This window comes from Salvelinus alpinus, chromosome 2 (assembly GCF_045679555.1).
Source record: "Salvelinus alpinus chromosome 2, SLU_Salpinus.1, whole genome shotgun sequence".
In the NCBI taxonomy this organism is placed as follows: domain Eukaryota; kingdom Metazoa; phylum Chordata; class Actinopteri; order Salmoniformes; family Salmonidae; genus Salvelinus; species Salvelinus alpinus.
This window is the reverse complement of record NC_092087.1, coordinates 2,648,995-2,673,200: the sequence shown is the minus strand read 5'-3', so window position 1 is coordinate 2,673,200 and position 24,206 is coordinate 2,648,995. Positions and strand designations below refer to the sequence as shown.

At 45.6% G+C, this 24,206-nt stretch overlaps 1 protein-coding gene across 2 annotated transcripts in view; it reads right to left on the bottom strand.

Annotated features, from left to right (window-relative positions):
- The window catches only part of LOC139552800 (synapsin-2-like), a 274,172-nt gene that overhangs the window by 5,795 nt on the left and 244,171 nt on the right, over nt 1-24,206 (bottom strand). For both annotated transcript variants that reach the window (XR_011670537.1, XM_071364849.1), the window contains exons 10-11: nt 9,096-9,227; nt 4,786-4,837 (exon numbers count right to left, since the gene is read on the bottom strand). Coding sequence is in view for 1 of the 2 variants with exons in the window: in XM_071364849.1 (XP_071220950.1) it covers nt 4,786-4,837; nt 9,096-9,227 (184 nt within the window). In the remaining variant the exon portion in view is untranslated. The remainder of the gene's footprint in view (nt 1-4,785; nt 4,838-9,095; nt 9,228-24,206) is intronic.

Here is a 24,206-nt window from a genome sequence, read left to right as displayed (position 1 = left end):
ACACTATGTATTACTGCACTATGTATTACTGCACTATATATTACTGCACTATGTATTACTACACTACGTATTACTGCACTATGTATTACTACACTATATATTACTACACTATATATTACTACACTATGTATTACTACACTATGTATTACTGCACTATGTATTACTGCACTATGTATTACTGCACTATGTATTACTGCACTATGTATTACTGCACTATGTATTACTGCACTATGTATTACTGCACTATGTATTATTGCACTATGTATTACTGCACTATGTATTACTGCACTATGTATTACTGCACTATGTATTACCGCACTATGTATTACCACACTATGTATTACTCCACTATGCATTACTCCACTATGCATTACTCTACTATGCATTACTCTACTATGCATTACTCCACTCTGCATTACTCCACTCTGCATTACTCCACTCTGCATTACTCCACTCTGCATTACTCCACTCTGCATTACTCCACTATGCATTACTCCACTATGCATTACTCCACTATGCATTACTCCACTATGCATTACTCCACTCTGCATTACTCCACTATGTATTACTGTACTATTGAACAAGTAACCCTCATTGGGTCTTGTATTAATCCACATCCTTGTTCAAGACATGGATTACATGGCACAGTTCTAAGCAATCTTGTATCTAGACCATTTCAAGCCAACCCCATGGTTATTTCATATAGAGTGTTAACTACTGATCATAGCAGTTCGAGACTCCACCTGATCTGAAATCCCGTATCTTTGTTCCTGAACTGATTCATGTATATTTCAGAAGTTTGATTTAAAAAATGGATCTCATTGTAATTCTGGCTTCTCAAACTAACTCAGCCATTTTGATAATTACTGAGACTTGGTTAAAAAAAGTCTGTGGCAGACTCTCTGTGTGTCTGAATGGATAACATGTTTATAGATCTGGCAGCGTTGGGGGAGGTGGGGGTGTCACCATATTCATAATGAACAACTTGAATGTTGCTGTTTGAGTGTCTTGTCCTAAATATGGGCCTTAGTAATAATGCCCAACTAACGTTAGTGGGAGTTTATCACCCTCCCTAGGCCCTCCGAATTGCTCTTAGCAAATTGTCTGACTTGCTGTCTAACTATGCTAAATCAGAATTACTAATATTGGATGATCTTAACCTGGATTGGTTGATGCCAATATCAGATAGACGGAAATATATTTGTACTGAGGTAAATTTAACTCAACTGATAACTAAACCAACCCGCCCCAACTTAAAACAGATTCTTTTTAAAAAGATAAAAATACACCGGGGACTGTAAAGCAACGCAAACATATGCAAAGACACATGCATACACACACATGATTACATACGCACTATACACACACGTACACATTAATTTTGTGTTGTAGATATGTTGTAGTAAAGTAGGGCACACATCTAATGTGTTGTGAAATCTGTTGTGAATGTATTGTAATGTTTTTAAATTGTATAACTGCCTTAATTTGGCTGTACCCCAAGAGGAGCCTTGGCAGGAACTAATGGGGATCCATAATAAACCCCAGGAAGAGTAGCTGCTGCCTTGGCAGGAACTAATGGGGATCCATAATAAACCCCAGGAAGAGTAGCTGCTGCCTTGGCAGGAACTAATGGGGATCCATAATAAACCCCAGGAAGAGTAGCTGCTGCCTTGACAGGAACTAATGGGGATCCATAATAAACCCCAGGAAGAGTAGCTGCTGCCTTGGCAGGAACTAATGGGGATCCATAATAAACCCCAGGAAGAGTAGCTGCTGCCTTGGCAGGAACTAATGGGGATCCATAATAAACCCCAGGAAGAGTAGCTACTGCCTTGGCAGGAACTAATGGGGATCCTTAATAAACCCCAGGATGAGTAGCTGCTGCCTTGGCAGGAACTAATGGGGATCCATAATAAACCCCAGGAAGAGTAGCTGCTGCCTTGGCAGGGACTAATGGGGATCCATAATAAACCCCAGGAAGAGTAGCTGCTGCCTTGACAGGAACTAATGGGGATCCATAATAAACCCCAGGAAGAGTAGCTGCTGCCTTGGCAGGAACTAATGGGGATCCATAATAAACCCCAGGAAGAGTAGCTGCTGCCTTGGCAGGAACTAATGGGGATCCATAATAAACCCCAGGAAGAGTAGCTGCTGCCTTGGCAGGAACTAATGGGGATCCATAATAAACCCCAGGAAGAGTAGCTGCTGCCTTGGCAGGAACTAATGGGGATCCATAATAAACCCCAGGAAGAGTAGCTGCTGCCTTGGCAGGAACTAATGGGGATCCATAATAAACCCCAGGAAGAGTAGCTGCTGCCTTGTTAGGAACTAATGGGGATCCATAATAAACCCCCAGGAAGAGTAGCTGCTGCCTTGGCAGGAACTAATGGGGATCCATAATAAACCCCAGGAAGAGTAGTTGCTGCCTTGGCAGGAACTAATGGGGATCCATAATAAACCCCAGGAAGAGTAGCTGCTGCCTTGGCAGGAACTAATGGGGATCCATAATAAACCCCAGGAAGAGTAGCTGCTGCCTTGGCAGGAACTAATGGGGATCCATAATAAACCCCAGGAAGAGTAGCTGCTGCCTTGTTAGGAACTAATGGGGATCCATAATAAACCCCAGGAAGAGTAGCTGCTGCCTTGGCAGGAACTAAGGGGGATCCATAATAAACCCCAGGAAGAGTAGCTGCTGCCTTGGCAGGAACTAATGGGGATCCATAATAAACCCCAGGAAGAGTAGCTGCTGCCTTGTTAGGAACTAATGGGGATCCATAATAAACCCCAGGAAGAGTAGCTGCTGCCTTGGCAGGAACTAATGGGGATCCATAATAAACCCCCAGGAAGAGTAGCTGCTGCCTTGGCAGGAACTAATGGGGATCCATAATAAACCCCAGGAAGAGTAACTGCTGCCTTGTTAGGAACTAATGGGGATCCATAATAAACCCCAGGAAGAGTAGCTGCTGCCTTGGCAGGAACTAATGGGGATCCATAATAAACCCCCAGGAAGAGTAGCTGCTGCCTTGGCAGGAACTAATGGGGATCCATAATAAACCCCAGGAAGAGTAGCTGCTACCTTGACAGGAACTAATGGGGATCCATAATAAATACAAATACAAAACACCCTGAAAAATCAACTCTTTTGGATATTATTTTGACATCACAACTACAGTATAAAGCCAATGGAATCAGTGACCATTGTCCCATTTCCTGCATTAGAGATACACATTATTATAAAGAGAAATTTTAGAACTTTCAATGAGCAAAATGTCCTGGTTGACCTGGGGATGACCTGGGGAGGGTGTGTCTTCTATCTCTGATTCAGATCCTTAAATGTTTGACCTCTCTGTTTAACTCTGTTGTAGATAAGCATGATCCATATAAGAGATTAAGGATAAAGGACAGATCTAACCCATGGTTCACGTATGAATTGTCTAAAAGATTTCCTGTAAGAAACTTAGCTTGGGCTAAGGCTAGATTGACTTGTGTATCTGAGAGTGGTGGAAATCCAGTTCAATTCTTGAAAGTGGTCAAATCTTTGATAAATGACCGAGATAACAACCATCCGATTTCTAAACTATCATGCCTTGCAAAAATATTAGAAACACTGGCAAACTCTCAGCTAAGAACTTTTTAAACTTCAAATGATATTGTTAATGAGCACCAGTCTGGTTTCAGACCTGGACACAGCACTGCTTCAGCTGCTATGCTTGTCTTACATTTTATATTAAATTACTTAGATCATAGGAATCACTGTGCTGACATATTTATAAACCTATCCAAGGCCTTTGATACTGTCGACCATCCCCTACTCATTCAAAGGTTGTCTGAAATGGGCCTCGAACAGGTTTCTAGTGGTCTGTCAGATAAGGCACAATGATCGTGTCAAGTGAAGTTTCCTCTATATTACTAAAGGTGTCTTGCAGGGATCGATTTTGGGACCTGTCCTCTTGACTAATTAGATAAATAATGTTAGTCTATCTGCAAAAACCTGTAACATTCATCTGTATGCAGATTACACTGCTATGTACGCTATTGCCTTTATGGCTGACCAGGCTATGTTGGAGCTGAAATCTGATTTTGTTGCCTTGCAGAAAGTCCTGGTTGATTTAAAATGGGTACTTAATGCAGGAAAAACTAAATGTACGTTGTTTTCAAATTCTCATAGAAATATTTCAGATGTCTTCAACATGGATGGTTCTTTCTTTACTTTGCTGACTATTGTCCCCATGGGGACATCTTGTAGGAGTAACATGTACATGTTTAAGTGGTGTTTTAATACAGTAGACAACAAATTGACAATACAAAATTCATAACAGTTACATACAGTGGACGTTTGCGTGCGTCCTCCGAAACACCACCCTGCCAAGCCGCACTACTTATTTACACACTCCTCGCTTAAACCGGAAGCCAGCTTACCAATGTGTCGCAGGAAACACGTACACCTGGCGACCGAAGTAAGCTTGCATGCGCCTGGCCCGCCACAAGGAGTCGCTAGAGCCCGAAGGGACAAGGACACCCCGGCCGTCCAAACCATCGCCTAACCAGGACGACGCTGGGCCAATTGTGCGCCGCCTCATGGGTCTCCCGGTCATGGCCAGCTGTGAAACAGCCTGGGATCAACCCCGGGCCTGTAGTGACGCCTCGAGCACTGTGATGCAGTGCATTTGACCGCTGCGCCACTCAGGAGGCCAGCCTGAGATTTCTAACTGGCCAATCACTTGGCCTGAACCTGAGTGGTTTCTACAGCAACACCATTACGGTCTAGGATGTAACGTAAACAACCTTGAGATTGGCGCCACTGTCCGGGGTTCTTGGTTGGCTCTGCCACTTCCTTCTGAAACAGACAGAGACAGACATCATGACAGGTAGCACGGGTATAGTTACATGGTGGAATAGCTCAGGTATCAGCAACATAATCAGCAGTACAATACAGGTCTGTGACAGCAGTAACACATATTTAAGATTGATTACAGTTTTTCTGGATTGCTAAGACACTTTTAATGAACTAGGGTCAACTTGATCCCCATCAGAACCTAATGAGCACAACAGTATTATTTTTAGCTAAAGTGTAAGCAAATTCTCATTGCTTTCACACACAATGCAAACGCTAAGCACATTTTTGCAAAACAGTAAACACTCCAAAAAACGCAAAAGCTGATACAAATTACTCCCATGAATGTGAAGCTCTTCAGCGCATGTGCAAAACTTATTTGCACAATTGTTCAATCAGACCTTATTCATGCATAAAAGAGGCCACCTCTGAATTGCTTTTTGCAAGAATGGACCAAGTAAGAGGCCAAGGGCAAGGACAAAGGAGAGGTAGAGGGGCCCATAGAGGACAAAGGAGAGGTAGAGGGGCCCATAGAGGACAAAAGAGAGGTAGAGGGGCCCATAGAGGACAGAGGAGAGGTAGAGGGACCCATAGAGGACAAAGGAGAGGTAGAGGGACCCATAGAGGACAAAGGAGAGGTAGAGGGGCCCATAGAGGACAAAGGAGAGGTAGAGGGGCCCATAGAGAACAAAGGAGAGGTAGAGGGGCCCATAGAGGGCAAAGGAGAGGTAGAGGGGCCCATAGAGGACAAAGGAGAGGTAGAGGGGCCCATAGAGGACAAAGGAGAGGTAGAGGGGCCCATAGAGGACAAAGGAGAGGTAGAGGGGCCCATAGAGGACAAAGGAGAGGTAGAGGGACCCATAGAGGACAAAGGAGAGGTAGAGGGGCCCATAGAGGACAAAGGAGAGGTAGAGGGGCCCATAGAGGACAAAGGAGAGGTAGAGGGGCCCATAGAGGACAAAGGAGAGGTAGAGGGGCCCATAGAGGACAAAGGAGAGGTAGAGGGGCCCATAGAGGACAAAGGAGAGGTAGAGGGGCCCATAGGGGACAAAAGAGAGGTAGAGGGGCCCATAGAGGACAAATGAGAGGTAGAGGGGCCCATAGAGGACAAATGAGAGGTAGAGGGACCCATAGAGGACAAAGGAGAGGTAGAGGGGCCCATAGAGGACAAAAGAGAGGTAGAGGGGCCCATAGAGGGCAAAGGAGAGGTAGAGGGGCCCATAGAGGACAAAGGAGAGGTAGAGGGGCCCATAGAGGACAAAGGAGAGGTAGAGGGGCCCATAGAGGACAAAGGAGAGGTAGAGGGACCCATAGAGGTCACGACATCAACCCAATTGAGAAGGTTTGGGATGAGTTGGACCGCAGAGTGAAGGAAAAGCAGCCAACAAGTGCTTAGCATATGTGTGAACTCCTTCAATACTGTTGTAAAAGCATTCCAGGTGAAGCTGGTTGAGAGAATGCCACGAGTGTGCAAAAAAAATGGATTAAATAAAAAAGAATCCTCATCAATCTACACACAATACCCCATAATGACAAAAGGGAAACAGGTTTTTAGAAATTTTGGCAAATGTATAAAAAACGTATTTACATAAGTATTCAGACCCTTGAGTATCAACTTCAACTTGATTGGAGTCCACCTGTCGTACGTTTAATTGATTGGACATGATTTGGAAAGGTACACATCGGTCTATATAAGGTCCCACAGTTGACAGTGCATGTCAGGGCAAAAACCAAGCCATGAGGTAGAAGGCATTGTCTGTAGAGCTCCGAGACAGGATTTTGTCGAGGCACAGATCTGGTGAAGGGTACTAAATATTTGCAGCATTGAAGGTCCCCAAGAACACAGTGGCCACCATCATTATTAAATGGAAGAAGTTTGGAACCACCAAGACTCTTCCTAGAGCTGGCCGCCCAGCCAAACTGAGCATTCGGGGGAGAAGGGCCTTGGTCAGGGAGGTGATCATGGTCACTTTGACAGAGCTCTAGAGTTCCTCTGTGGAGATGGGAGAACTTTCCAGAAGGACAACCATCTCTGTAGCACTCCACCAATTAGGCCTTTATGGTAGAGTGGCCAGACAGAAGCGACTCCTCAGTAAAAGGCCCATGACAGCCCACTCTGAGTTTGCCAAAAGGCACCTAAAGGACTCTCAGACCATGAGAAGCAAGTTTCTATAGTCTGATGAAACCAAGATTGAACTCTTTGGCCTGAATGCCAAGCATCACATCTGGAGGAAATCTGGCACCATTCCTACAGTGAAACATGGTGGTGGCAGCATCATGCTGTGGGGACGTTTTTCAGCGGCGGTGACTGGGAGACTTGATCGAGGCAAAGATGAACGGAGGCAAATGTTCACCTTCCAACAGGACAACGACCCTAAGCACACAGCCAAGACAACACAGGGGTGCTTTTGGGACAATTCTCTGAATGTCCTGAGTGGCCCAGCCAGAGCCCAGACTTTTCAGGAGAGACCTGAAAATAGCTGTGCAGCAAAGCTCCCCATCCAAGACCCGATGCTGTATTTGCTGCCAAAGGTGATTAATCAAAGTACTCAGTAAAGGGTCTGAATACTTATGTAAATTGAATATTTCTGGGTTTGTTTATTTGATAAATTAGCAAACATTTAAAAAAAAATGTTTTTGCTTTGTCATTATATGGTATTGTGTGTAGATTGATGAGGGGAAAAAACTATTTAATCCATTTCAGAATAAGGCTGTAACGTAACAAAATGTGGAAAAAGTCAAGGGGTCTGAAAACTTTCCGAAGGCACTGTGTACTTCCATTAATTTTATTCAACTGGTACTGGGGGACCTTCAGATGAGTGTTGTGAGGCCTGTGGGCATCCTAGAACAAAACAACCGACACGTGTTTGTGAGAGTCTCACCTTTCCACAGAGGGAAAAGCTCAAACTGGTGTAGCTCAAACTGTTCATACGCTACAGACAGAAGTTGGCAGATCGGATGTACCAACTTCACACGCTTGTAGGGGTCTTATAGCAAAATGTAGGCCAAACCATTCGGACGCTACAGACGATTTTGTGGAATGTCTAATGGTCTGACAAACACAACTTTTACCGTGGAAGTGCGACATCGGCAGGTGTGGTGGATTGAGACACATCCAATTAAAAAAACAGATATCTCTAGCTTAAACTGACAGATTTTTATGAGAATTGTTGTATTACGCTAATTTGATTTTTGCGGGAGCCCAGACATCGACTATAGGGGTGTAATGCATTTTGCAAATTAAGTGGGTTATTTTGGCCACTGTGTTTCAGTTTGGGGCTGCGTGTTAATTGCATTGAAAAAGTGGATTCTGATTGGACAAATGTGCTCAAGCAATTGAGAAATGTAACATATAAGGCTGTTGACAAATAAAGACAAACATGACAGAATATACAATGAGGAGGGACTGATAATGAGTCTCCCCACCAGGGGGCGCCATGAGCAAAGACAAACTGTTCTGAAAACTACATGACAGCAAAGATCAAACTTCATGTGCATTTCACTCCTCACATCTTTAACCTGCAACTCAGATATAGTGTCTATTGAGGGATGCAGGTACACAGTAGTCATAGCTTCCTTACCGGTCTCTGGACAGGACAGTGATAGCTTCCTTACCGGTCTCTGGACAGGACAGTGATAGCTTCCTTACCGGTCTTTGGACAGGACAGTGATAGCTTCCTTACCGGTCTCTGGACAGGACAGTGATAGCTTCCTTACCGGTCTCTGGACAGGACAGTGATAGCTTCCTTACCGGTCTCTGGACAGGACAGTGATAGCTTCCTTACCGGTCTCTGGACAGGACAATGATAGCTTCCTTACCGGTCTCTGGACAGGACAGTGATAGCTTCCTTACCGGTCTCTGGACAGGACAGTGATAGCTTCCTTACCGGTCTCTGGACAGGACAGTGATAGCTTCCTTACCGGTCTCTGGACAGGACAGTGATAGCTTCCTTACCGGTCTCTGGACAGGACAGTGATAGCTTCCTTACCGGTCTCTGGACAGGACAGTGATAGCTTCCTTACCGGTCTCTGAACAGGATAGTGATAGCTTCCTTACCGGTCTCTGGACAGGACAGTGATAGCTTCCTTACCGGTCTCTGGACAGGACAGTGATAGCTTCCTTACCGGTCTCTGGACAGGACAGTGATAGCTTCCTTACCGGTCTCTGGACAGGACAGTGATAGCTTCCTTACCGGTCTCTGGACAGGACAGTGATAGCTTCCTTACCGGTCTCTGGACAGGACAGTGATAGCTTCCTTACCGGTCTCTGAACAGGAGAGCGAGCGGCCGTCCTTGGCTGAGCCTGGTTCATCTTAGTCATCACCAGATCAGAGATGAGCTGCCTGTCCTCTGCCTGGTGCTCTCCGATCAGCTGCATGGAGGAACCCACAACCTGGCAACCCAAAGGCACAGTATACAGCAGTTAGAACTACAACCAACCTGGCAACCCAAAGACACAGTATACAGTCATGGCCAAAAGTTTTGAGAATGACACAAATATACATTTTCACAAAGTTTGCTGCTTCAGTGCCTTTAGATATTTTTGTCAGATGTTACCATGGAATACTGAAGTATAGTTACAAGCATTTCATAAGTGTCAAAAGCTTTAATTGACAATTACATAAAGTTGATGCAAAGAGTCAATATTTGCAGTGTTGACCCTTCTTTTTCAAGACCTCTGCAATCCGCCTGGGCATGCTGTCAATGAACTTCTGGGCCACATCCTAACTGATGGCAGCCCATTATTGCCTAATCAATGCTTGGAGTTTGTCAGAGTTTGGAGTTTGTGGGTTTTGGGGCGACCAACCAGTGCTCCCGCACATTGGCTAACCGGGGTATCTGCATTGTGTCCCGCCACCCACCAACCCCTCTTTTGCGCTACTGCTACTCTCTGTTCATCATATATGCATAGTCACTTTAACCATACCTACATGTACATACTACCTCAATCAGCCTGACTAACCGGTGTCTGTATGTAGCCTCGCTACTGTATATACAGTGGGGAGAACAAGTATTTGATACACTGCCGATTTTGCAGGTTTTCCTACTTACAAAGCATGTAGAGGTCTGTAATTTTTATCATAGGTACACTTCAACTATGAGAGACGGAATCTAAAACAAAAATCCAGAAAATCACATTGTATGATTTTTAAGTAATTAATTTGCATTTTATTGCATGACATAAGTATTTGATACATCAGAAAAGCAGAACTTAATATTTGGTACAGAAACCTTTGTTTGCAATTACAGAGATCATAAGTTTCCTGTAGTTCTTGACTAGGTTTGCACACACTGCAGCAGGGATTTTGGCCCACTCCTCCCTACAGATCTTCTCCAGATCCTTCAGGTTTCGGGGCTGTCGCTGGGCAATACGGACTTTCAGCTCCCTCCAAAGATTTTCTATTGGGTTCAGGTCTGGAGACTGGCTAGGCCACTCCAGGACCTTGAGATGCTTCTTACGGAGCCACTCCTTAGTTGCCATGGCTGTGTGCTTCGTGTCGTTGTCATGCTGGAAGACCCAGCCACGACCCATCTTCAATGCTCTTACTGAGGGAAGGAGGTTGTTGGCCAAGATCTCGCGATACATGGCCCCATCCATCCTCCCCTCAATACGGTGCAGTCGTCCTGTCCCCTTTGCAGAAAAGCATCCCCAAAGAATGATGTTTCCACCTCCATGCTTCACGGTTGGGATGGTGTTCTTGGGGTTGTACTCATACTTCTTCTTCCTCCAAACACGGCGAGTGGAGTTAGACCAAAAAGCTCTATTTTTGTCTCATCAGACCACATGACCTTCTCCCATTCCTCCTCTGGATCATCCAGATGGTCATTGGCAAACTTCAGACAGGCCTGGACATGCACTGGCTTAAGCAGGGGGACCTTGTGTGCGCTGCAGGATTTTAATCCATGACGGCGTAGTGTGTTACTAATGGTTTTCTTTGAGACTGTGGTCCCAGCTCTCTTCAGGTCATTGACCAGGTCCTGCCGTGTAGTTCTGGGCTGATCCCTCACCTTCCTCATGATCATTGATGCCCCACGAGGTGAAATCTTGCATGGAGCCCCAGACCGAGGGTGATTGACCGTCATCTTGAACTTCTTCCATTTTCTAATAATTGCGCCAACAGTTGTTTCCTTCTCACCAAGCTGCTTGCCTATTGTCCTGTAGCCCATCCCAGCCTTGTGCAGGTCTACAATTTTATCCCTGATGTCCTTACACAGCTCTCTGGTCTTGGCCATTGTGGAGAGGTTGGAATCTGTTTGATTGTGTGTGGACAGGTGTCTTTTATACAGGTAACGAGTTCAAACAGGTGCAGTTAATACAGGTAATGAGTGGAGAACAGGAGGGCTTCTTAAAGAAAAACTAACAGGTCTGTGAGAGCCGGAATTCTTACTGGTTGGTAGGTGATCAAATACTTATGTCATGCAATAAAATGCAAATTAATTATTTAAAAATCATACAATGTGATTTTCTGGATTTTTGTTTTAGATTCCGTCTCTCACAGTTGAAGTGTACCTATGATAAAAATGACAGACCTCTACATGCTTTGTAAGTAGGAAAACCTGCAAAATCGGCAGTGTATCAAATACTTGTTCTCCCCACTGTAGCCTGTCTTTTTACTGTTATTTTATTTATTTACTTACCTATTGTTCACCTAACACCTTTTTTGCACTATTGGTTAGAGCCTGTAAGTAAGCATTTCACTGTAAGGTCTACACCTGTTGTATTCGGCGCACGTGACAAATAAACTTTGATTTGGTTTGTCCACCCGCCTCTTGAGGATTGACCACAAGTTCTCAATGGGATTAAGGTCTGGGGAGTTTCCTGGCCATGGACCCAAAATATCGATGTTTTGTTCCCCGAGCCACTTAGTTATCACTTTTGCCTTATGGCAAGGTGCTCCATCATGCTGGAAAAGGCATTGTTTGTCACCAAACTGTTCCTGGATGGTTGGGAGAAGTTGCTCTCGGAGGATGTGTTGGTACCATTCTTTATTCATGGCTGTGTTCTTAGGCAAAATTGTGAGTGAGCCCACTCCCTTGGTTGAGAAGCAACCCCACACATGAATGGTCTCAGGATCCTTTACTGTTGGCATGACACAGGACTGATGGTAGCGCTCACCTTGTCTTCTCCGGACAAGCTTTTTTCCGGATGCCCCTAACAATCGGAAAGGGGATTCATCAGAGAAAATGACTTTACCCCAGTCCTCAGCAGTCCAATCCCTATACCTTTTGCAGAATATCAGTCTGTCCCTGATGTTTTTCCTGTAGAGAAGGGGCTTTTTTGCTGCCCTTCTTGACACCAGGTCATCCTCCAAAAGTCTTTGCCTCACTGTGCGTGCAGATGCACTCACACCTGCCTGCTGCCATTCCTGAGCAAGCTCTGTACTGGTGGTGCCCCGATCCCGCAGCTGAATCAACTTTAGGAGACGGTCCTGGCACTTGCTGGACTTTCTTGGGCGCCCTGAAGCCTTCATAACAATTGAACCGCTCTCCTTGAAGTTCTTGATGATCCGATAAATGGTTGATTTAGGTACAATCTTACTGGAAGCAATATCCTGGCTTGTGAAGCCCTTTTTGTGCAAAGCAATGATGACGGAACGTGTTTCCTTGCAGATAATCATGATTGACAGAGGAAGAACAATGATTCCAAGCACCACCCTCCTTTTGAAGCTTCCAGTCTGTTATTCGAACTCAATCAGAATGACAGTGATCTCCAGCCTTGTCCTCGTCAACACCCACACCTGTGTTAACGAGAGAATCACTGACATGATGTCAGCTGGTGTCACACCCTGGCCTTAGTATTCTTTGTTTTCTTTATTATTTTAGTTAGGTCAGGGTGTGACATGGGGAATGTATGTGTTTTTGTAGTGTCTAGTGTGGTTGTATGGTTTAGGGGGTTTAATAGAGTAGATGGGTTTGTGTTTAGTATAGGTGTTTAGGAAAGTCTATGGTTGCCTGATTTGGTTCTCAATCAGAGACAGCTGGTTATTGTTGTCTCTGATTGGGAGCCATATTTAAGGCAGCCATAGGCTTTAGGTGTTTGTGGGTAATTGTCTATGTCTGTGTCTATGTTGCATGTTTTTGCACTTAGTCATTTATAGCTTCACGTTCGTCTATTTGTTGTTTTGTTTAGTTTTTCTTCTTCTAAATAAAGAGAAGATGTATTTTTCACACGCTGCGCCTTGGTCCTCTCTCTCTCCCTTTGACGATCGTGACAGAATTACCCACCAACAAGGGATCAAGCAGCGTGTCAAGTGGCAACAGGAGCAAGGAATAAAGGATTCATGGACATGGGAGGAAATATTGGATGGTAAGGGACCTTGGGCACAACCGGGAGAATATCGCCTCCCTCGTGAAGAGCTGGAGGCAGCGAAAGCCGAGAGGAGGCGATATGAGGAGGCAGCACGGAGGCAAGGCTGGAAGCCCGCAAGTACAACCCAAAAATTTCTTGGGGGGGGGGGCTAAGAGGTGGTGGGCCGAGGGCAGGTAGGAGACCTGCGCCCACTTCCCAGGCTAACCGTGGAGAGCGGGAGTACGGGCAGACACCGTGTTACGCAGTAGAGCGCACGGTGTCTCCTGTACGTGTTCATAGCCCGGTGCGGGTTATTCCACCTCCCCGCACTGGTAGGGCTAGATTGGGCATTGAGCCAGGTGCCATGAAGCCGGCTCAACGCGTCTGGTCTCCAGTGCGTCTCCTCGGGCCGGCATACATGGCACCAGCCTTACGCATGGTGTCTCCGGTTCGCCTACATAGCCCGGTGCGGGTTATTCCACCTCCCCGCACTGGTCGGGCGACGGGGAGCATTCAACCAGGTAAGGTTGGGCAGGCTCGGTGCTCAAGGGAGCCAGTACGCCTGCACGGTCCGGTATTTCCGGCGCCACCTCCCCGCCCCAGTCCAGTTCCACCAGTGCCTACACCACGCACAAGGCCTAATGTGCGTATCCAGTGTCCAGTATGCCCGTGGTGGTACCGTGTCCCCAGCCCGGTACCACCAGTTCCGGCACCACGCACCAGGCCTACAGTGCGCCTCAGCCGGCCAGAGCTGCCCGTCTGCCAAGCACCGTCAGAGCTGCCCGTCTGCCAAGCACCGTCTGAGCTGCCCGTCTGCCAAGCACCGTCTGAGCTGCCCGTCTGCCAAGCACCGTCAGAGCTGCCCGTCTGTCCCGAGCCGTCAGAGCTGCCCGTCTGTCCCGAGCCGTCAGAGCTGCCCGTCTGTCCCGAGCCGTCAGAGCTGCCCGTCTGTCCCGAGCCGTCAGAGCTGCCCGTCTGTCCCGAGCCGCTAGAGCCGTCCGCCAGACAGGATCAGCCCGAGCCGTCCGCCAGACAGGATCAGCCCGAGCCGTCCGCCAGACAGGATCAGCCCGAGCCGTCCGCCAGACAGGATCAGCCCGAGCCGTCCGCCAGACTGGATCTGCCAGAGCCGCCAGTCAGACAGGATCAGCCAGAGCCGCCAGTCAGACAGGATCAGCCAGAGCCGCCCGCCAGCCATGAGCAGCCAGAGTCGCCCGCCAGCCATGAGCAGCCAGAGTCGCCCGCCAGCCATGAGCAGCCAGAGTCGCCCGCCAGCCATGAGCAGCCAGAGTCGCCCGCCAGCCATGAGCAGCCAGAGTCGCCCGCCAGCCATGAGCAGCCAGAGTCGCCCGCCAGCCATGAGCAGCCAGAGTCGCCCGCCAGCCATGAGCAGCCAGAGTCGCCCGCCAGCCATGAGCAGCCAGAGTCGCCCGCCAGCCAGGATCCGCTAGAGCCAGTCAGCCAGGATCCGCCAGAGCCATCTGCCAGTCATGAGCTGCCCCTCAGTCCGGAGCTGCCCCTCAGTCCAGTGGCGCCCTATGGGATGGTATTCAGTCCGGGACTCGCCGTTCCAGAGGCGCCACCAAAGCGGGTAGTGTCTATGGTGGAGGGGGGTCCACGTCCCGCACCCGAGCCGCCGCCATGATAGGGGCCACCCCGGACCCTCCCCTTCTGTTTCAGGTTCTGCGGCCGGAGTCCGCACCTTTGGGGGGGGGGGGTACTGTCACACCCTGGCCTTAGTATTCTTTGTTTTCTTTATTATTTTAGTTAGGTCAGGGTGTGACATGGGGAATGTATGTGTTTTTGTAGTGTCTAGTGTGGTTGTATGGTTTAGGGGGTTTAATAGAGTAGATGGGTTTGTGTTTAGTATAGGTGTTTAGGAAAGTCTATGGTTGCCTGATTTGGTTCTCAATCAGAGACAGCTGGTTATTGTTGTCTCTGATTGGGAGCCATATTTAAGGCAGCCATAGGCTTCAGGTGTTTGTGGGTAATTGTCTATGTCTGTGTCTATGTTGCATGTTTTTGCACTTAGTCATTTATAGCTTCACGTTCGTCTATTTGTTGTTTTGTTTAGTTTTTCTTCTTCTAAATAAAGAGAAGATGTATTTTTCACACGCTGCGCCTTGGTCCTCTCTCTCTCCCTTTGACGATCGTGACAGCTGGTCCTTTTGTGGCAGGGCTGAAATGCAGTGAAAATGTTTTTGGGGGATTCAGTTCATTTGAAGGGCAAAGAGGGACTTTGCAATTAGTTGCAATTCATCTGATCACTCTTCATAACATTCTGGAGTACATGCAAATTGCCATCATACAAACTGAGGCAGCAGACTTTGTGAAAATTAATATTTTGTGTCATTCTCAAAACTTTTGGCCACGACTGTACATCAGTTAGAACTAGAACCAACCTGGAGTCCGGTAACAGTAAATGGAGTCCGGTATGGAGTCTGGCAGAATAAATAGTGGGGGTACTATGGAGTCCAGCAAAATAACTAGTGGGGGTACTATGGAGTCCAGAAAAATAACTAGTGGGGGTATGCTGTACTGGTAAAATATGAGCCTATCACAATTACGAGACAGAGGCGCAAGCAGACAATAGTGGAAGCATCAATTCATTCTACAGGCTTAAGCCTAATGACAATGGCAGAATGGCATTACAATACACTAGGTGTTTTATAACAGACGTCTCTTTCCATTCATCTAATTGCAGCTACACAGTGTTGGGGTTTTGGATGATGAATTATTTTGTGAGGGAACGGGTAGCCTAGGCTACAGGAGCACCTTTTTTAAGTGATTGTTTGACAATTAGATGTAAACATCATGACAGGTTATGTTTTTTGCCACATTAAAAGGCATAGTCCATAAGGCTAAGGAAGCTTTCCCTAAAGTAAATTGAACTAAATTGGCAAAATGATATAGCCTAATTAGCTTACTCCAGTCTATACCGAAATAAACACAATTATTCAAAATAGGCTACTACACCAGAAAGCATGATTTGGCTACAGAGGATCATTAGCTTCTTTTATTTATATCGCAGAAAAACAGTTTAGAAAGCAAATGGCTATTGCTGTAAAGAGATTTATTTTTACAGTATGTTTTACAGTATGTTGATTATAGGAGCACCACTCTGGGTCTCTGGTGCTAACTGTCATCTTTATAATGAATACAGTATATTGATTATAGGAGCACCACTCTGGGTCTCTGGTGCTAACTGTCATCTTTATAATGAATACAGTATATTGATTATAGGAGCACCACTCTGGGTCTCTGATGTTAACTGTCATCTTTATAATGAATACAGTATGTTGATTATAGGAGCACCACTCTGGGTCTCTGGTGTTAACTGTCATCTTTATAATGAATACAGTATGTTGATTATAGGAGCACCACTCTGGGTCTCTGGTGTTAACTGTCATCTTTATTTTTATTTTATTTTTTTATTTCACCTTTATTTAACCAGGTAGGCTAGTTGAGAACAAGTTCTCATTTGCAACTGCGACCTGGCCAAGATAAAGCATAGCAGTGTGAACAGACAACACAGAGTTACACATGGAGTAAACAATAAACAAGTCAATAACATGGTAGAAAAAAAGAGAATCTATATACAATGTGTGCAAAAGGCATGAGGTAGGCAATAAATCGAATAATTACAATTTAGCAGATTAACACTGGAGTGATAAATCATCAGATGATCATGTGCAAGAAGAGATACTGGTGTGCAAAAGAGCAGAAAAGTAAATAAATAAAAGCAGTATGGGGGGTGAGGTAGGTAAATTGGGTGGGTAGTTTACAGATGGACTATGTACAGCTGCAGCGATCGGTTAGCTGCTCGGATAGCAGATTTTTAAAGTTGTTGAGGGAGATAAAAGTCTCCAACTTCAGAGATTTTTGCAATTCGTTCCAGTCGCAGGCAGCAGAGAACTGGAAGGAAAGGCGTCCAAATGAGGTTTTAGCTTTAGGGATGATCAGTGAGATACACCTGCTGGAGCGCGTGCTGCGGGTGGGTGTAGCCATCGTGACCAGTGAACTGAGATAAGGCGGCACAGATGACAATGAAAAGACTCCAATCTGTCTTTTAGTTATCAAAATTATGAACTTATTGAGCAAACAGTATCCTAAATGAATGGCACTAGCAGAGAACATCAGCCATATCCCCGGTGAGTGAGCATATTCACTGTCTTTCTTATTAGATTAGATTCAACTTCAACAAGATCCCTGAGAGGCAGTACTAAGGGCGGGTGGGTAATGGCTAGTGCCATGTCACAGAGTTCAGCAGGGTTACAGTAGCTGGAAAGAAACTGTTCTTGAGCCTGCTAGTGAGGGAACGTAAAGACCTGTACTGCCTGCCTGATGGTAGGAGGGAAAACAGTTTGTGGCATGGATGTGAAGGGTCCCTGATGATGCCTCGCGCCCTACGCAGACACCGCTTGCGCTGGAGGTCTACGATGGCAGGGAGCTGGGCACCAGTGATGTGCTGGGCTGTTTTCACCACCCGTTGCAGCGTCTTCCGGTCGCCCACGGAGCATCGGGCAAACCACACGGTGGCGCAGTTAGTCAGAATGCTCTCGACCGTGCAGCGGTAAAAGTTCACCAGGATCTTGGGAGACAGGCGGGCCTTACAGGCGCTGCTGCGCCTTTTTGACCAGGGTTGAGGTGTTGAGGGTCCAGAAGAGGTCATCGGAGATGTAGACACCCATGAATTTGAAGCTGGGCATACTCTCCACCTCAGTGCCATCAATGAGAACTGGGGCGTGGCTGCAGCTTTTAGACTTCCTCTAATCCACAATGAGCTCCTTGGTTTTCTTTGCATTGAGGGTCAGGTTGTTATCAGCTCACCATGCAGCCAGGTGCTTGACCTCCTCCCTGTAGGCTGACTCGTCATTGTCACTGATCAGACCTACCACCGTGGTGTCGTCTGCGAAGTTGACGGTGGTGTTGGAACCGTGTACAGGAACGCAGTCGTAGGTGAAGAGGGAGTACAGGAGGGGGCTCAGCACGCAGCCCTGTGGTACAGGTTCAGGGTTGAGGAAGTGAAGTTGTCTAACCTGACAGACTGGGGTCTTTTGGTTAGGAAGTCCAAAGTCCAGTTACAGAGAGAGGGGCTGATCCCTTGGTCATGGAGTTTGGTGATCAGCCTAGAGGGACTGACCGTACTGAATGCTGAGCTAAAGTCTATGAACAGCATTCTCACATACCGTAGGTGTTGGTTTTGTCCAGGTGGGTCAGGGCAGAGTGTAAAGCTGTGGAGTCCTCTGTAGACCTGTTCGGTCGGTTAGCAAACTGGTGGGGATCCAGTGTTGGAGGGAGGCAGAGCTTAAGGTAGGCACTTCATGATTGTGGGGGTGAGTGCAACAGGTCGGAAGTCATTCAGGCTTGATGCGGTCGAACTGCTTCGGCACTGGCACAATGGTTGCGGCCTTGAAGCACGTGGACACAACCGCCTGGGCCAGTGACAGGTTGAAAATGTCAGTGAAGACCTCGGCCAGCTGCCCAGCACATGCTCTGAGGACACGACCGGGGATGCCATCAGGACCAGCAGCCTTGTGTGCATTCACCCTGCTCAGTGCAGACAAAACATCTGCGATGGATAGTCTGAAGGGGAGGTTGTCTGGGGGGAGCTCAGCTTTAATGGCTGGATCTTTGTTGTCCCTGTCGAAGCGAGCATAGAACCTGTTTAACTCGTCGGCGATGGAGACGTCGCTGGCAGTGGGGATACGTTTTTTTGTCTGGTAGTCTGTGATGGCTTGGATGCTGCCACATGCGTCGAGGGTCGGAGTTGTTGTTGAAGTGCTCCTCAATCCGCAGTTTGTGGTCATGTTTAACCATCTTAATGCCCTTTTTCAGGCTGGCCCTGGATGAGCTGTAGGCTTCCGCATCGCCGGATCTGAAAGCAGCGTTGCATGCCTTTAGCAGTAGTCGGACCTCTCTGTTCACCCAAGGCTTCTGGTTGGGGAAGGTCTTTATTAGTTTATGGGTGGTGACATTGTTGAGTTGAGTTGAGTCTATTTTTATTTTTACAGGGACAGTGCACATTAATCAACGTTTCAGTAAAAGTGCCGGTTTTAGCCAGCCGGCTAATTTTCAACCGCAGTCCCTGGGCAGGTTATTAAAAACAATTACAATATAGACAATAGCAACATAGAACAAGCAAGACATAGCAACATAGGACAAGCAAGACTTGGCATACAGACAGAGCAACATAGAACAAAAAGCAGCAAGACAAAATTCATAAAAGCAACAAAGTGTTTCCACACCTCACAAGTTACAGACAACAGACATGGAAAGCGGCAACACACAGCTAGGGACCATGTTCACAAATCTGATTGACCTTTAGCCATGTCTTCAAGCATTTTGTGAAAGTGTGATATGTGGTGCAGTTATGTGTGTCTGATGGCAGTGTATTCCAGACATGGGTTGATGCAGATGTTGATGTAATCCAGAACAGAAGAAGCATATGTTTCAATGTCCGAATGGGAGTCAAGTGTGGCCTGAGTGGCAAACAATCTCCAGTCTGTGTTTAAACTGGCTGGCTTCCGGGGTAAGCATGCAGTGTGTCAAGAAGCAGTGCGGCTTGGCAGGGTCGTGTTTCAGAGGATACATGGCTCTTGACCATCGCCTCTCCCGATGTTAAAAGTGATATGACAAATCTTTACCTGGCCAAGGATACTGGGCCCACAGAGATCACATATGACCAATCTTTACTAGTCCTAGGAAACTGGCCCACAGAGATCACATATGACCAATCTTTACTAGTCCTAGGAAACTGGCCCACAGAGATCATACAGTTGAAGTCGGAAGTTTACATACACTTAGGTTGGAGTCATTAAAACTCGTTTTTCAACCACTCCTCAAGTTTCTTGTTAACAAACTATAGTTTTGGCAAGTCGGTTAGGACATCTACTTTGTGCATGACACAAGTCATTTTTCCAACAATTGTTTACAGACAGATTATTTCACTGTATCTCAATTCCAGTGGGTCAGAAGTTTACATACACGAAGTTGACTGTGACTTTAAACAGCTTGGAAAATTCCAGAAAATGATGTCATGGCTTTAGAAGCTTCTGACATCATTTGAGTTACTTGGAGGTGTACCTGTGGATGTATTTCAAGGTCTACCTTCAAACTCAGTGCCTCTTTGCTTGACATCATGGGAAAATCAAAATAAATCAGCCAAGACCTCAGAAAAAATATTGTGGACCTCCACAAGTCTGTTTCATCCTTGGGAGCAATTTCAAAATGCCTGAAGGTACCAAGTTCATCTGTACAAACAATAGTACGCAAGTATAAACACCATGGGACCACGCAGCCGTCATACTGCTCAGGAAGGAGACGCATTCTGTCTCCTAGAGATGAAAGTAGTTTGGTGAGAAAAGTGCAAATCAATCCCAGAACAACAGCAAAGGACCTTGTGAAGATGCTGGAGGAAACAGGTACAAAAGTATCTATATCCACAGTAAAACGAGTCCTATATCGACATAACCTGAAAGGCCGCTCAGCAAGGAAGAAGCCACTGCTCCAAAACAGCCATAAAAAAGCCAGACTACGGTTTGCAACTGCAAATGGGGACAAAGATCGTACTGTTTGGAGAATTGTCCTCTGGTCTGATGAAACAAAAATATAACTATTTGGCCATAATGACCATTGTTATGTTTGGAGGAAAAAGAGGGAGACTTGCAAGCTCAAGAACACCATCCCAACCGTGAAGCACGGGGGTGTCAGCATCATGTTGTGGGGGTGCTTTGCTGCAGAAGGGACTGGTGCACTTCACAAAATAGATGGCATCATGAGAGTGGAAAATTATGTGGATATATTGAAGCAACATCTCAAGAAATCAGTCAGGAAGTTAAAGCTTGGTCGCAAATGGGTCTTCCAAATGGACAATGACCCCAAGCATACCTCCAAAGTTGTGGCAAAATGGCTTAAGGACAAGAAAGTCAAGGTATTGAAGTGGCAATCACAAAGCCCTGACCTCAATCCTATAGAAAATTTGTGGGCAGAACTGAAAAAGTGTGCGCGAGTGAGGAGGCCTAAAACTTGATTCAGTTACAACAGCTCAATCAAGAGGAATGGGCCAAAATTCACCCAACTTTTGGTGGGAAGTTTGTGGAAGGCTACCCAAAACGTTTGACCCAAGTTAAACAATTTAAAGGCAATGCTACCAAATACTAATTGAGTGTATGTAAACTTCTGACCCACTGGGAATGTGATGAAAGAAATAAAAGCTGAAATAAATCATTCTCTCTACTATTATTCTGACATTTCACATTCTTAAAATAAAGTGGTGATCCTAACTGACCTAAAACAGGCAATTTTTACTTGGATTAAATGTCACGAATTGTGAAAAACTGAGTTTAAATGTATTTGGCTAAGGTGTATGTTAACTTCCGACTTCAACTGTACATGTGGAAGCTATTTTCATGGGAATGAATACTTTACACATGAACGACCGCTCATTCAGAAAATAATAGCAAAATATACGTGTATGTCTATTTCGTCCCTCTGTTGAAATCACCCGGTCCATCTCTGGGGAGTAGTTCGACAGAAGTCTCTGGTTTGTCCACAATGTCTTTTGTAGTTACCCCTTCTTCTCCCCAATTTTGTGGTATCCAATTGGTAATTACAGACCTATTGGTAATTACCAGACCTATAGAGACCAGACCTATAGAAACTAGACCTATAGAGATCAGGCGTATAGAGACATTTAGAGACCAGACCTATAGAGACCTATTGAGGCCAGATCTATAGAGACCTATTGAGGCCAGATCTATAGAGACCTTGTCTCATCGCTGCAACTCCCGTACGGACTCAGGAGAGTCGAATGTCGAGAGCCTTGCATCCCCTGCATCCCCTGAAACCCAACCAAGCCGCACTGCTTCTTGACACAATGCCCACTTAACCCAGAAGCCAGCCGCATCGTGTCGGAGGAAACACCGTACACCTGGTGACCGTGTCAGCGTGCACGGCCCACCACAGGAGTCGCTAGGACATCCCTGCAGGCCAAACCCTCCCCTAAACCGGACGACACTGGGCCAATTGTGCGCCACCCCATGGGTCTCCCGGTTACTGCCGGCTGTGACAGAGCCTGGACTCGAACCCAGAATCTCTAGTGGCACAGCTAGCGCTGCAATGCAGTGCCTTAGATCAATGGGCCACTCGGGAGGCCTGATCCTTCAGATGTTCCACACGCGGTGGTCCTCTGTCACGTTTACTAGACAAAAGTACTTAAACAGCTGCAGACTGAATGTTCAGATGTAGTCTTTATCTTCTTCACTCAAGAGTTTCAGAGTCTTAATATTTTCTGGTCTGGTAGATTTAAACCATTTGTCAGCCGTGTAGCCACCTCTCCATACTGTCTGGTCAGAATTTAAATTGCAACCATTTCAACGTATTCAGCTCACGCTGCACGTATACTGGTCTAATATGTTAATTCTTCAGCAAGTCCTTTTAAGCACTCGCCTTGGAGGGTGGTTCCATCGCATTGCCACAATGTCTGTGCTAATGTGGGGGTGGTTACTGACATGGCAAAAGTTTATATGAAAAACAATTCTTATTTAGGAGGCTAAAATCACATTTCATCTTCACAAAAGCATTCTTACACTTAATCATATAAGTTTTACAACATTTAGATGCAAACCTACCGTCCTTAATGATATCACAAAACAAACTTTTGACAGGATTTATTGTTTAGATCCCCACAGACCATTTCCCACATTCTTTATGTTAGAAATATTGTTTCAATGTCCAATCTTTTGATAACGTTTTGGCAGAGTCTCTCTCTACACACAAAGGATTTTTGACTTCTCCATACTGCAATGTGTCGTGGAAAATTGCAAGATGATGTTATAATACTTGTATTACATTATAATAGTTGTTACATTCGACAGAATAGAGTATTGTGTGTGTGTTTCACTGAGGATGGGCCTCTATGAGATAGCCCTGACAGAGGAGATTTACGATGTCTTTGGGTAATAAAGCCTAAAGAGCATTCCAGAGAGTAAAGGTAATGTTTTCATGCTATACCGTACCAGGGTGAAACGGGTTCCAGTTTGGAGTAGGAGGGGGCCAGACACTGGTCTTTACAATGAGAACTGTTGACACAGCAGTAACTGTCTGCTATGTTTTATAGATATCTTTCATACAAATCTTAACCTTTGTGAACTGTTCCTAAGATCTGTGGTTCGTCATGTAAGTTGAGAGGGGTGTATCTTGGCTATAAAAGATCTTTGTACTTTTCTGGTGGCACTCTCAACGGTTCATTATAGATAGTGAATTGTTGAAAGTCAAATGCTATTGCAAAGCTTAATTATGATTAATGATGTAGTTTAACTTCTTGACGCTGATTTTTTTTAAATAACGTTCCCAAGGTAAACGGACTATTTCTCAGGTCCAGATCGTAGAATATGCATATAATTTACAGATTAGGATAGAAAACACTCCAAAGTTTGCAAAACTGTCAAAATATTGTCTGTGAATATAAACTATTTTGCAGGCGAAAACCTGAGGAAATCTAACCCGGAAGTGATTATTATTATTTTTTAAATCTGTGTTTCATTTCCCGTCTTTCTTCCATTTAAAGGGGTATCAACCAGATTCCTTTTCCAATGGCTTCCTCAGGCTGTGTCCAGGCTTTAGACAGTTTCAGGCTTTTGATTAGTTCCTGCGCGCGAGAGGGGAGCTCTCCATTTTCTTTCTCTCTTTTATTGAATAGGTTACGGTCCGGTTGAAATATTATCGATTATGTATGTTAAAAACAACCTGAGGATTGATTATAAAAACACATTTGACATGTTTCTACGAACATTACGGATACCTTTTGGAATTTTCGTCGAATGGTACGAGGCTGTGGTTTTCTGAACATAACGCGCAACCCAAATGGTGTTTTCTTGTTATAAAAGTAATATTTATCGAACAAAAATAACATTTATTGTGTAACTGGGAGTCTCGTGAGTGCAAACATCCGAAGATTATCAAAGGTAAGCGATTCATTTTATTGCCTTTCTGACTTTCGTGACCATGCTAATTTGGGGTTAGCTGTTCTAGCATTGATTGATACACTCACAAAAGCTTGGATTGCTTTCGCTGTAAAGC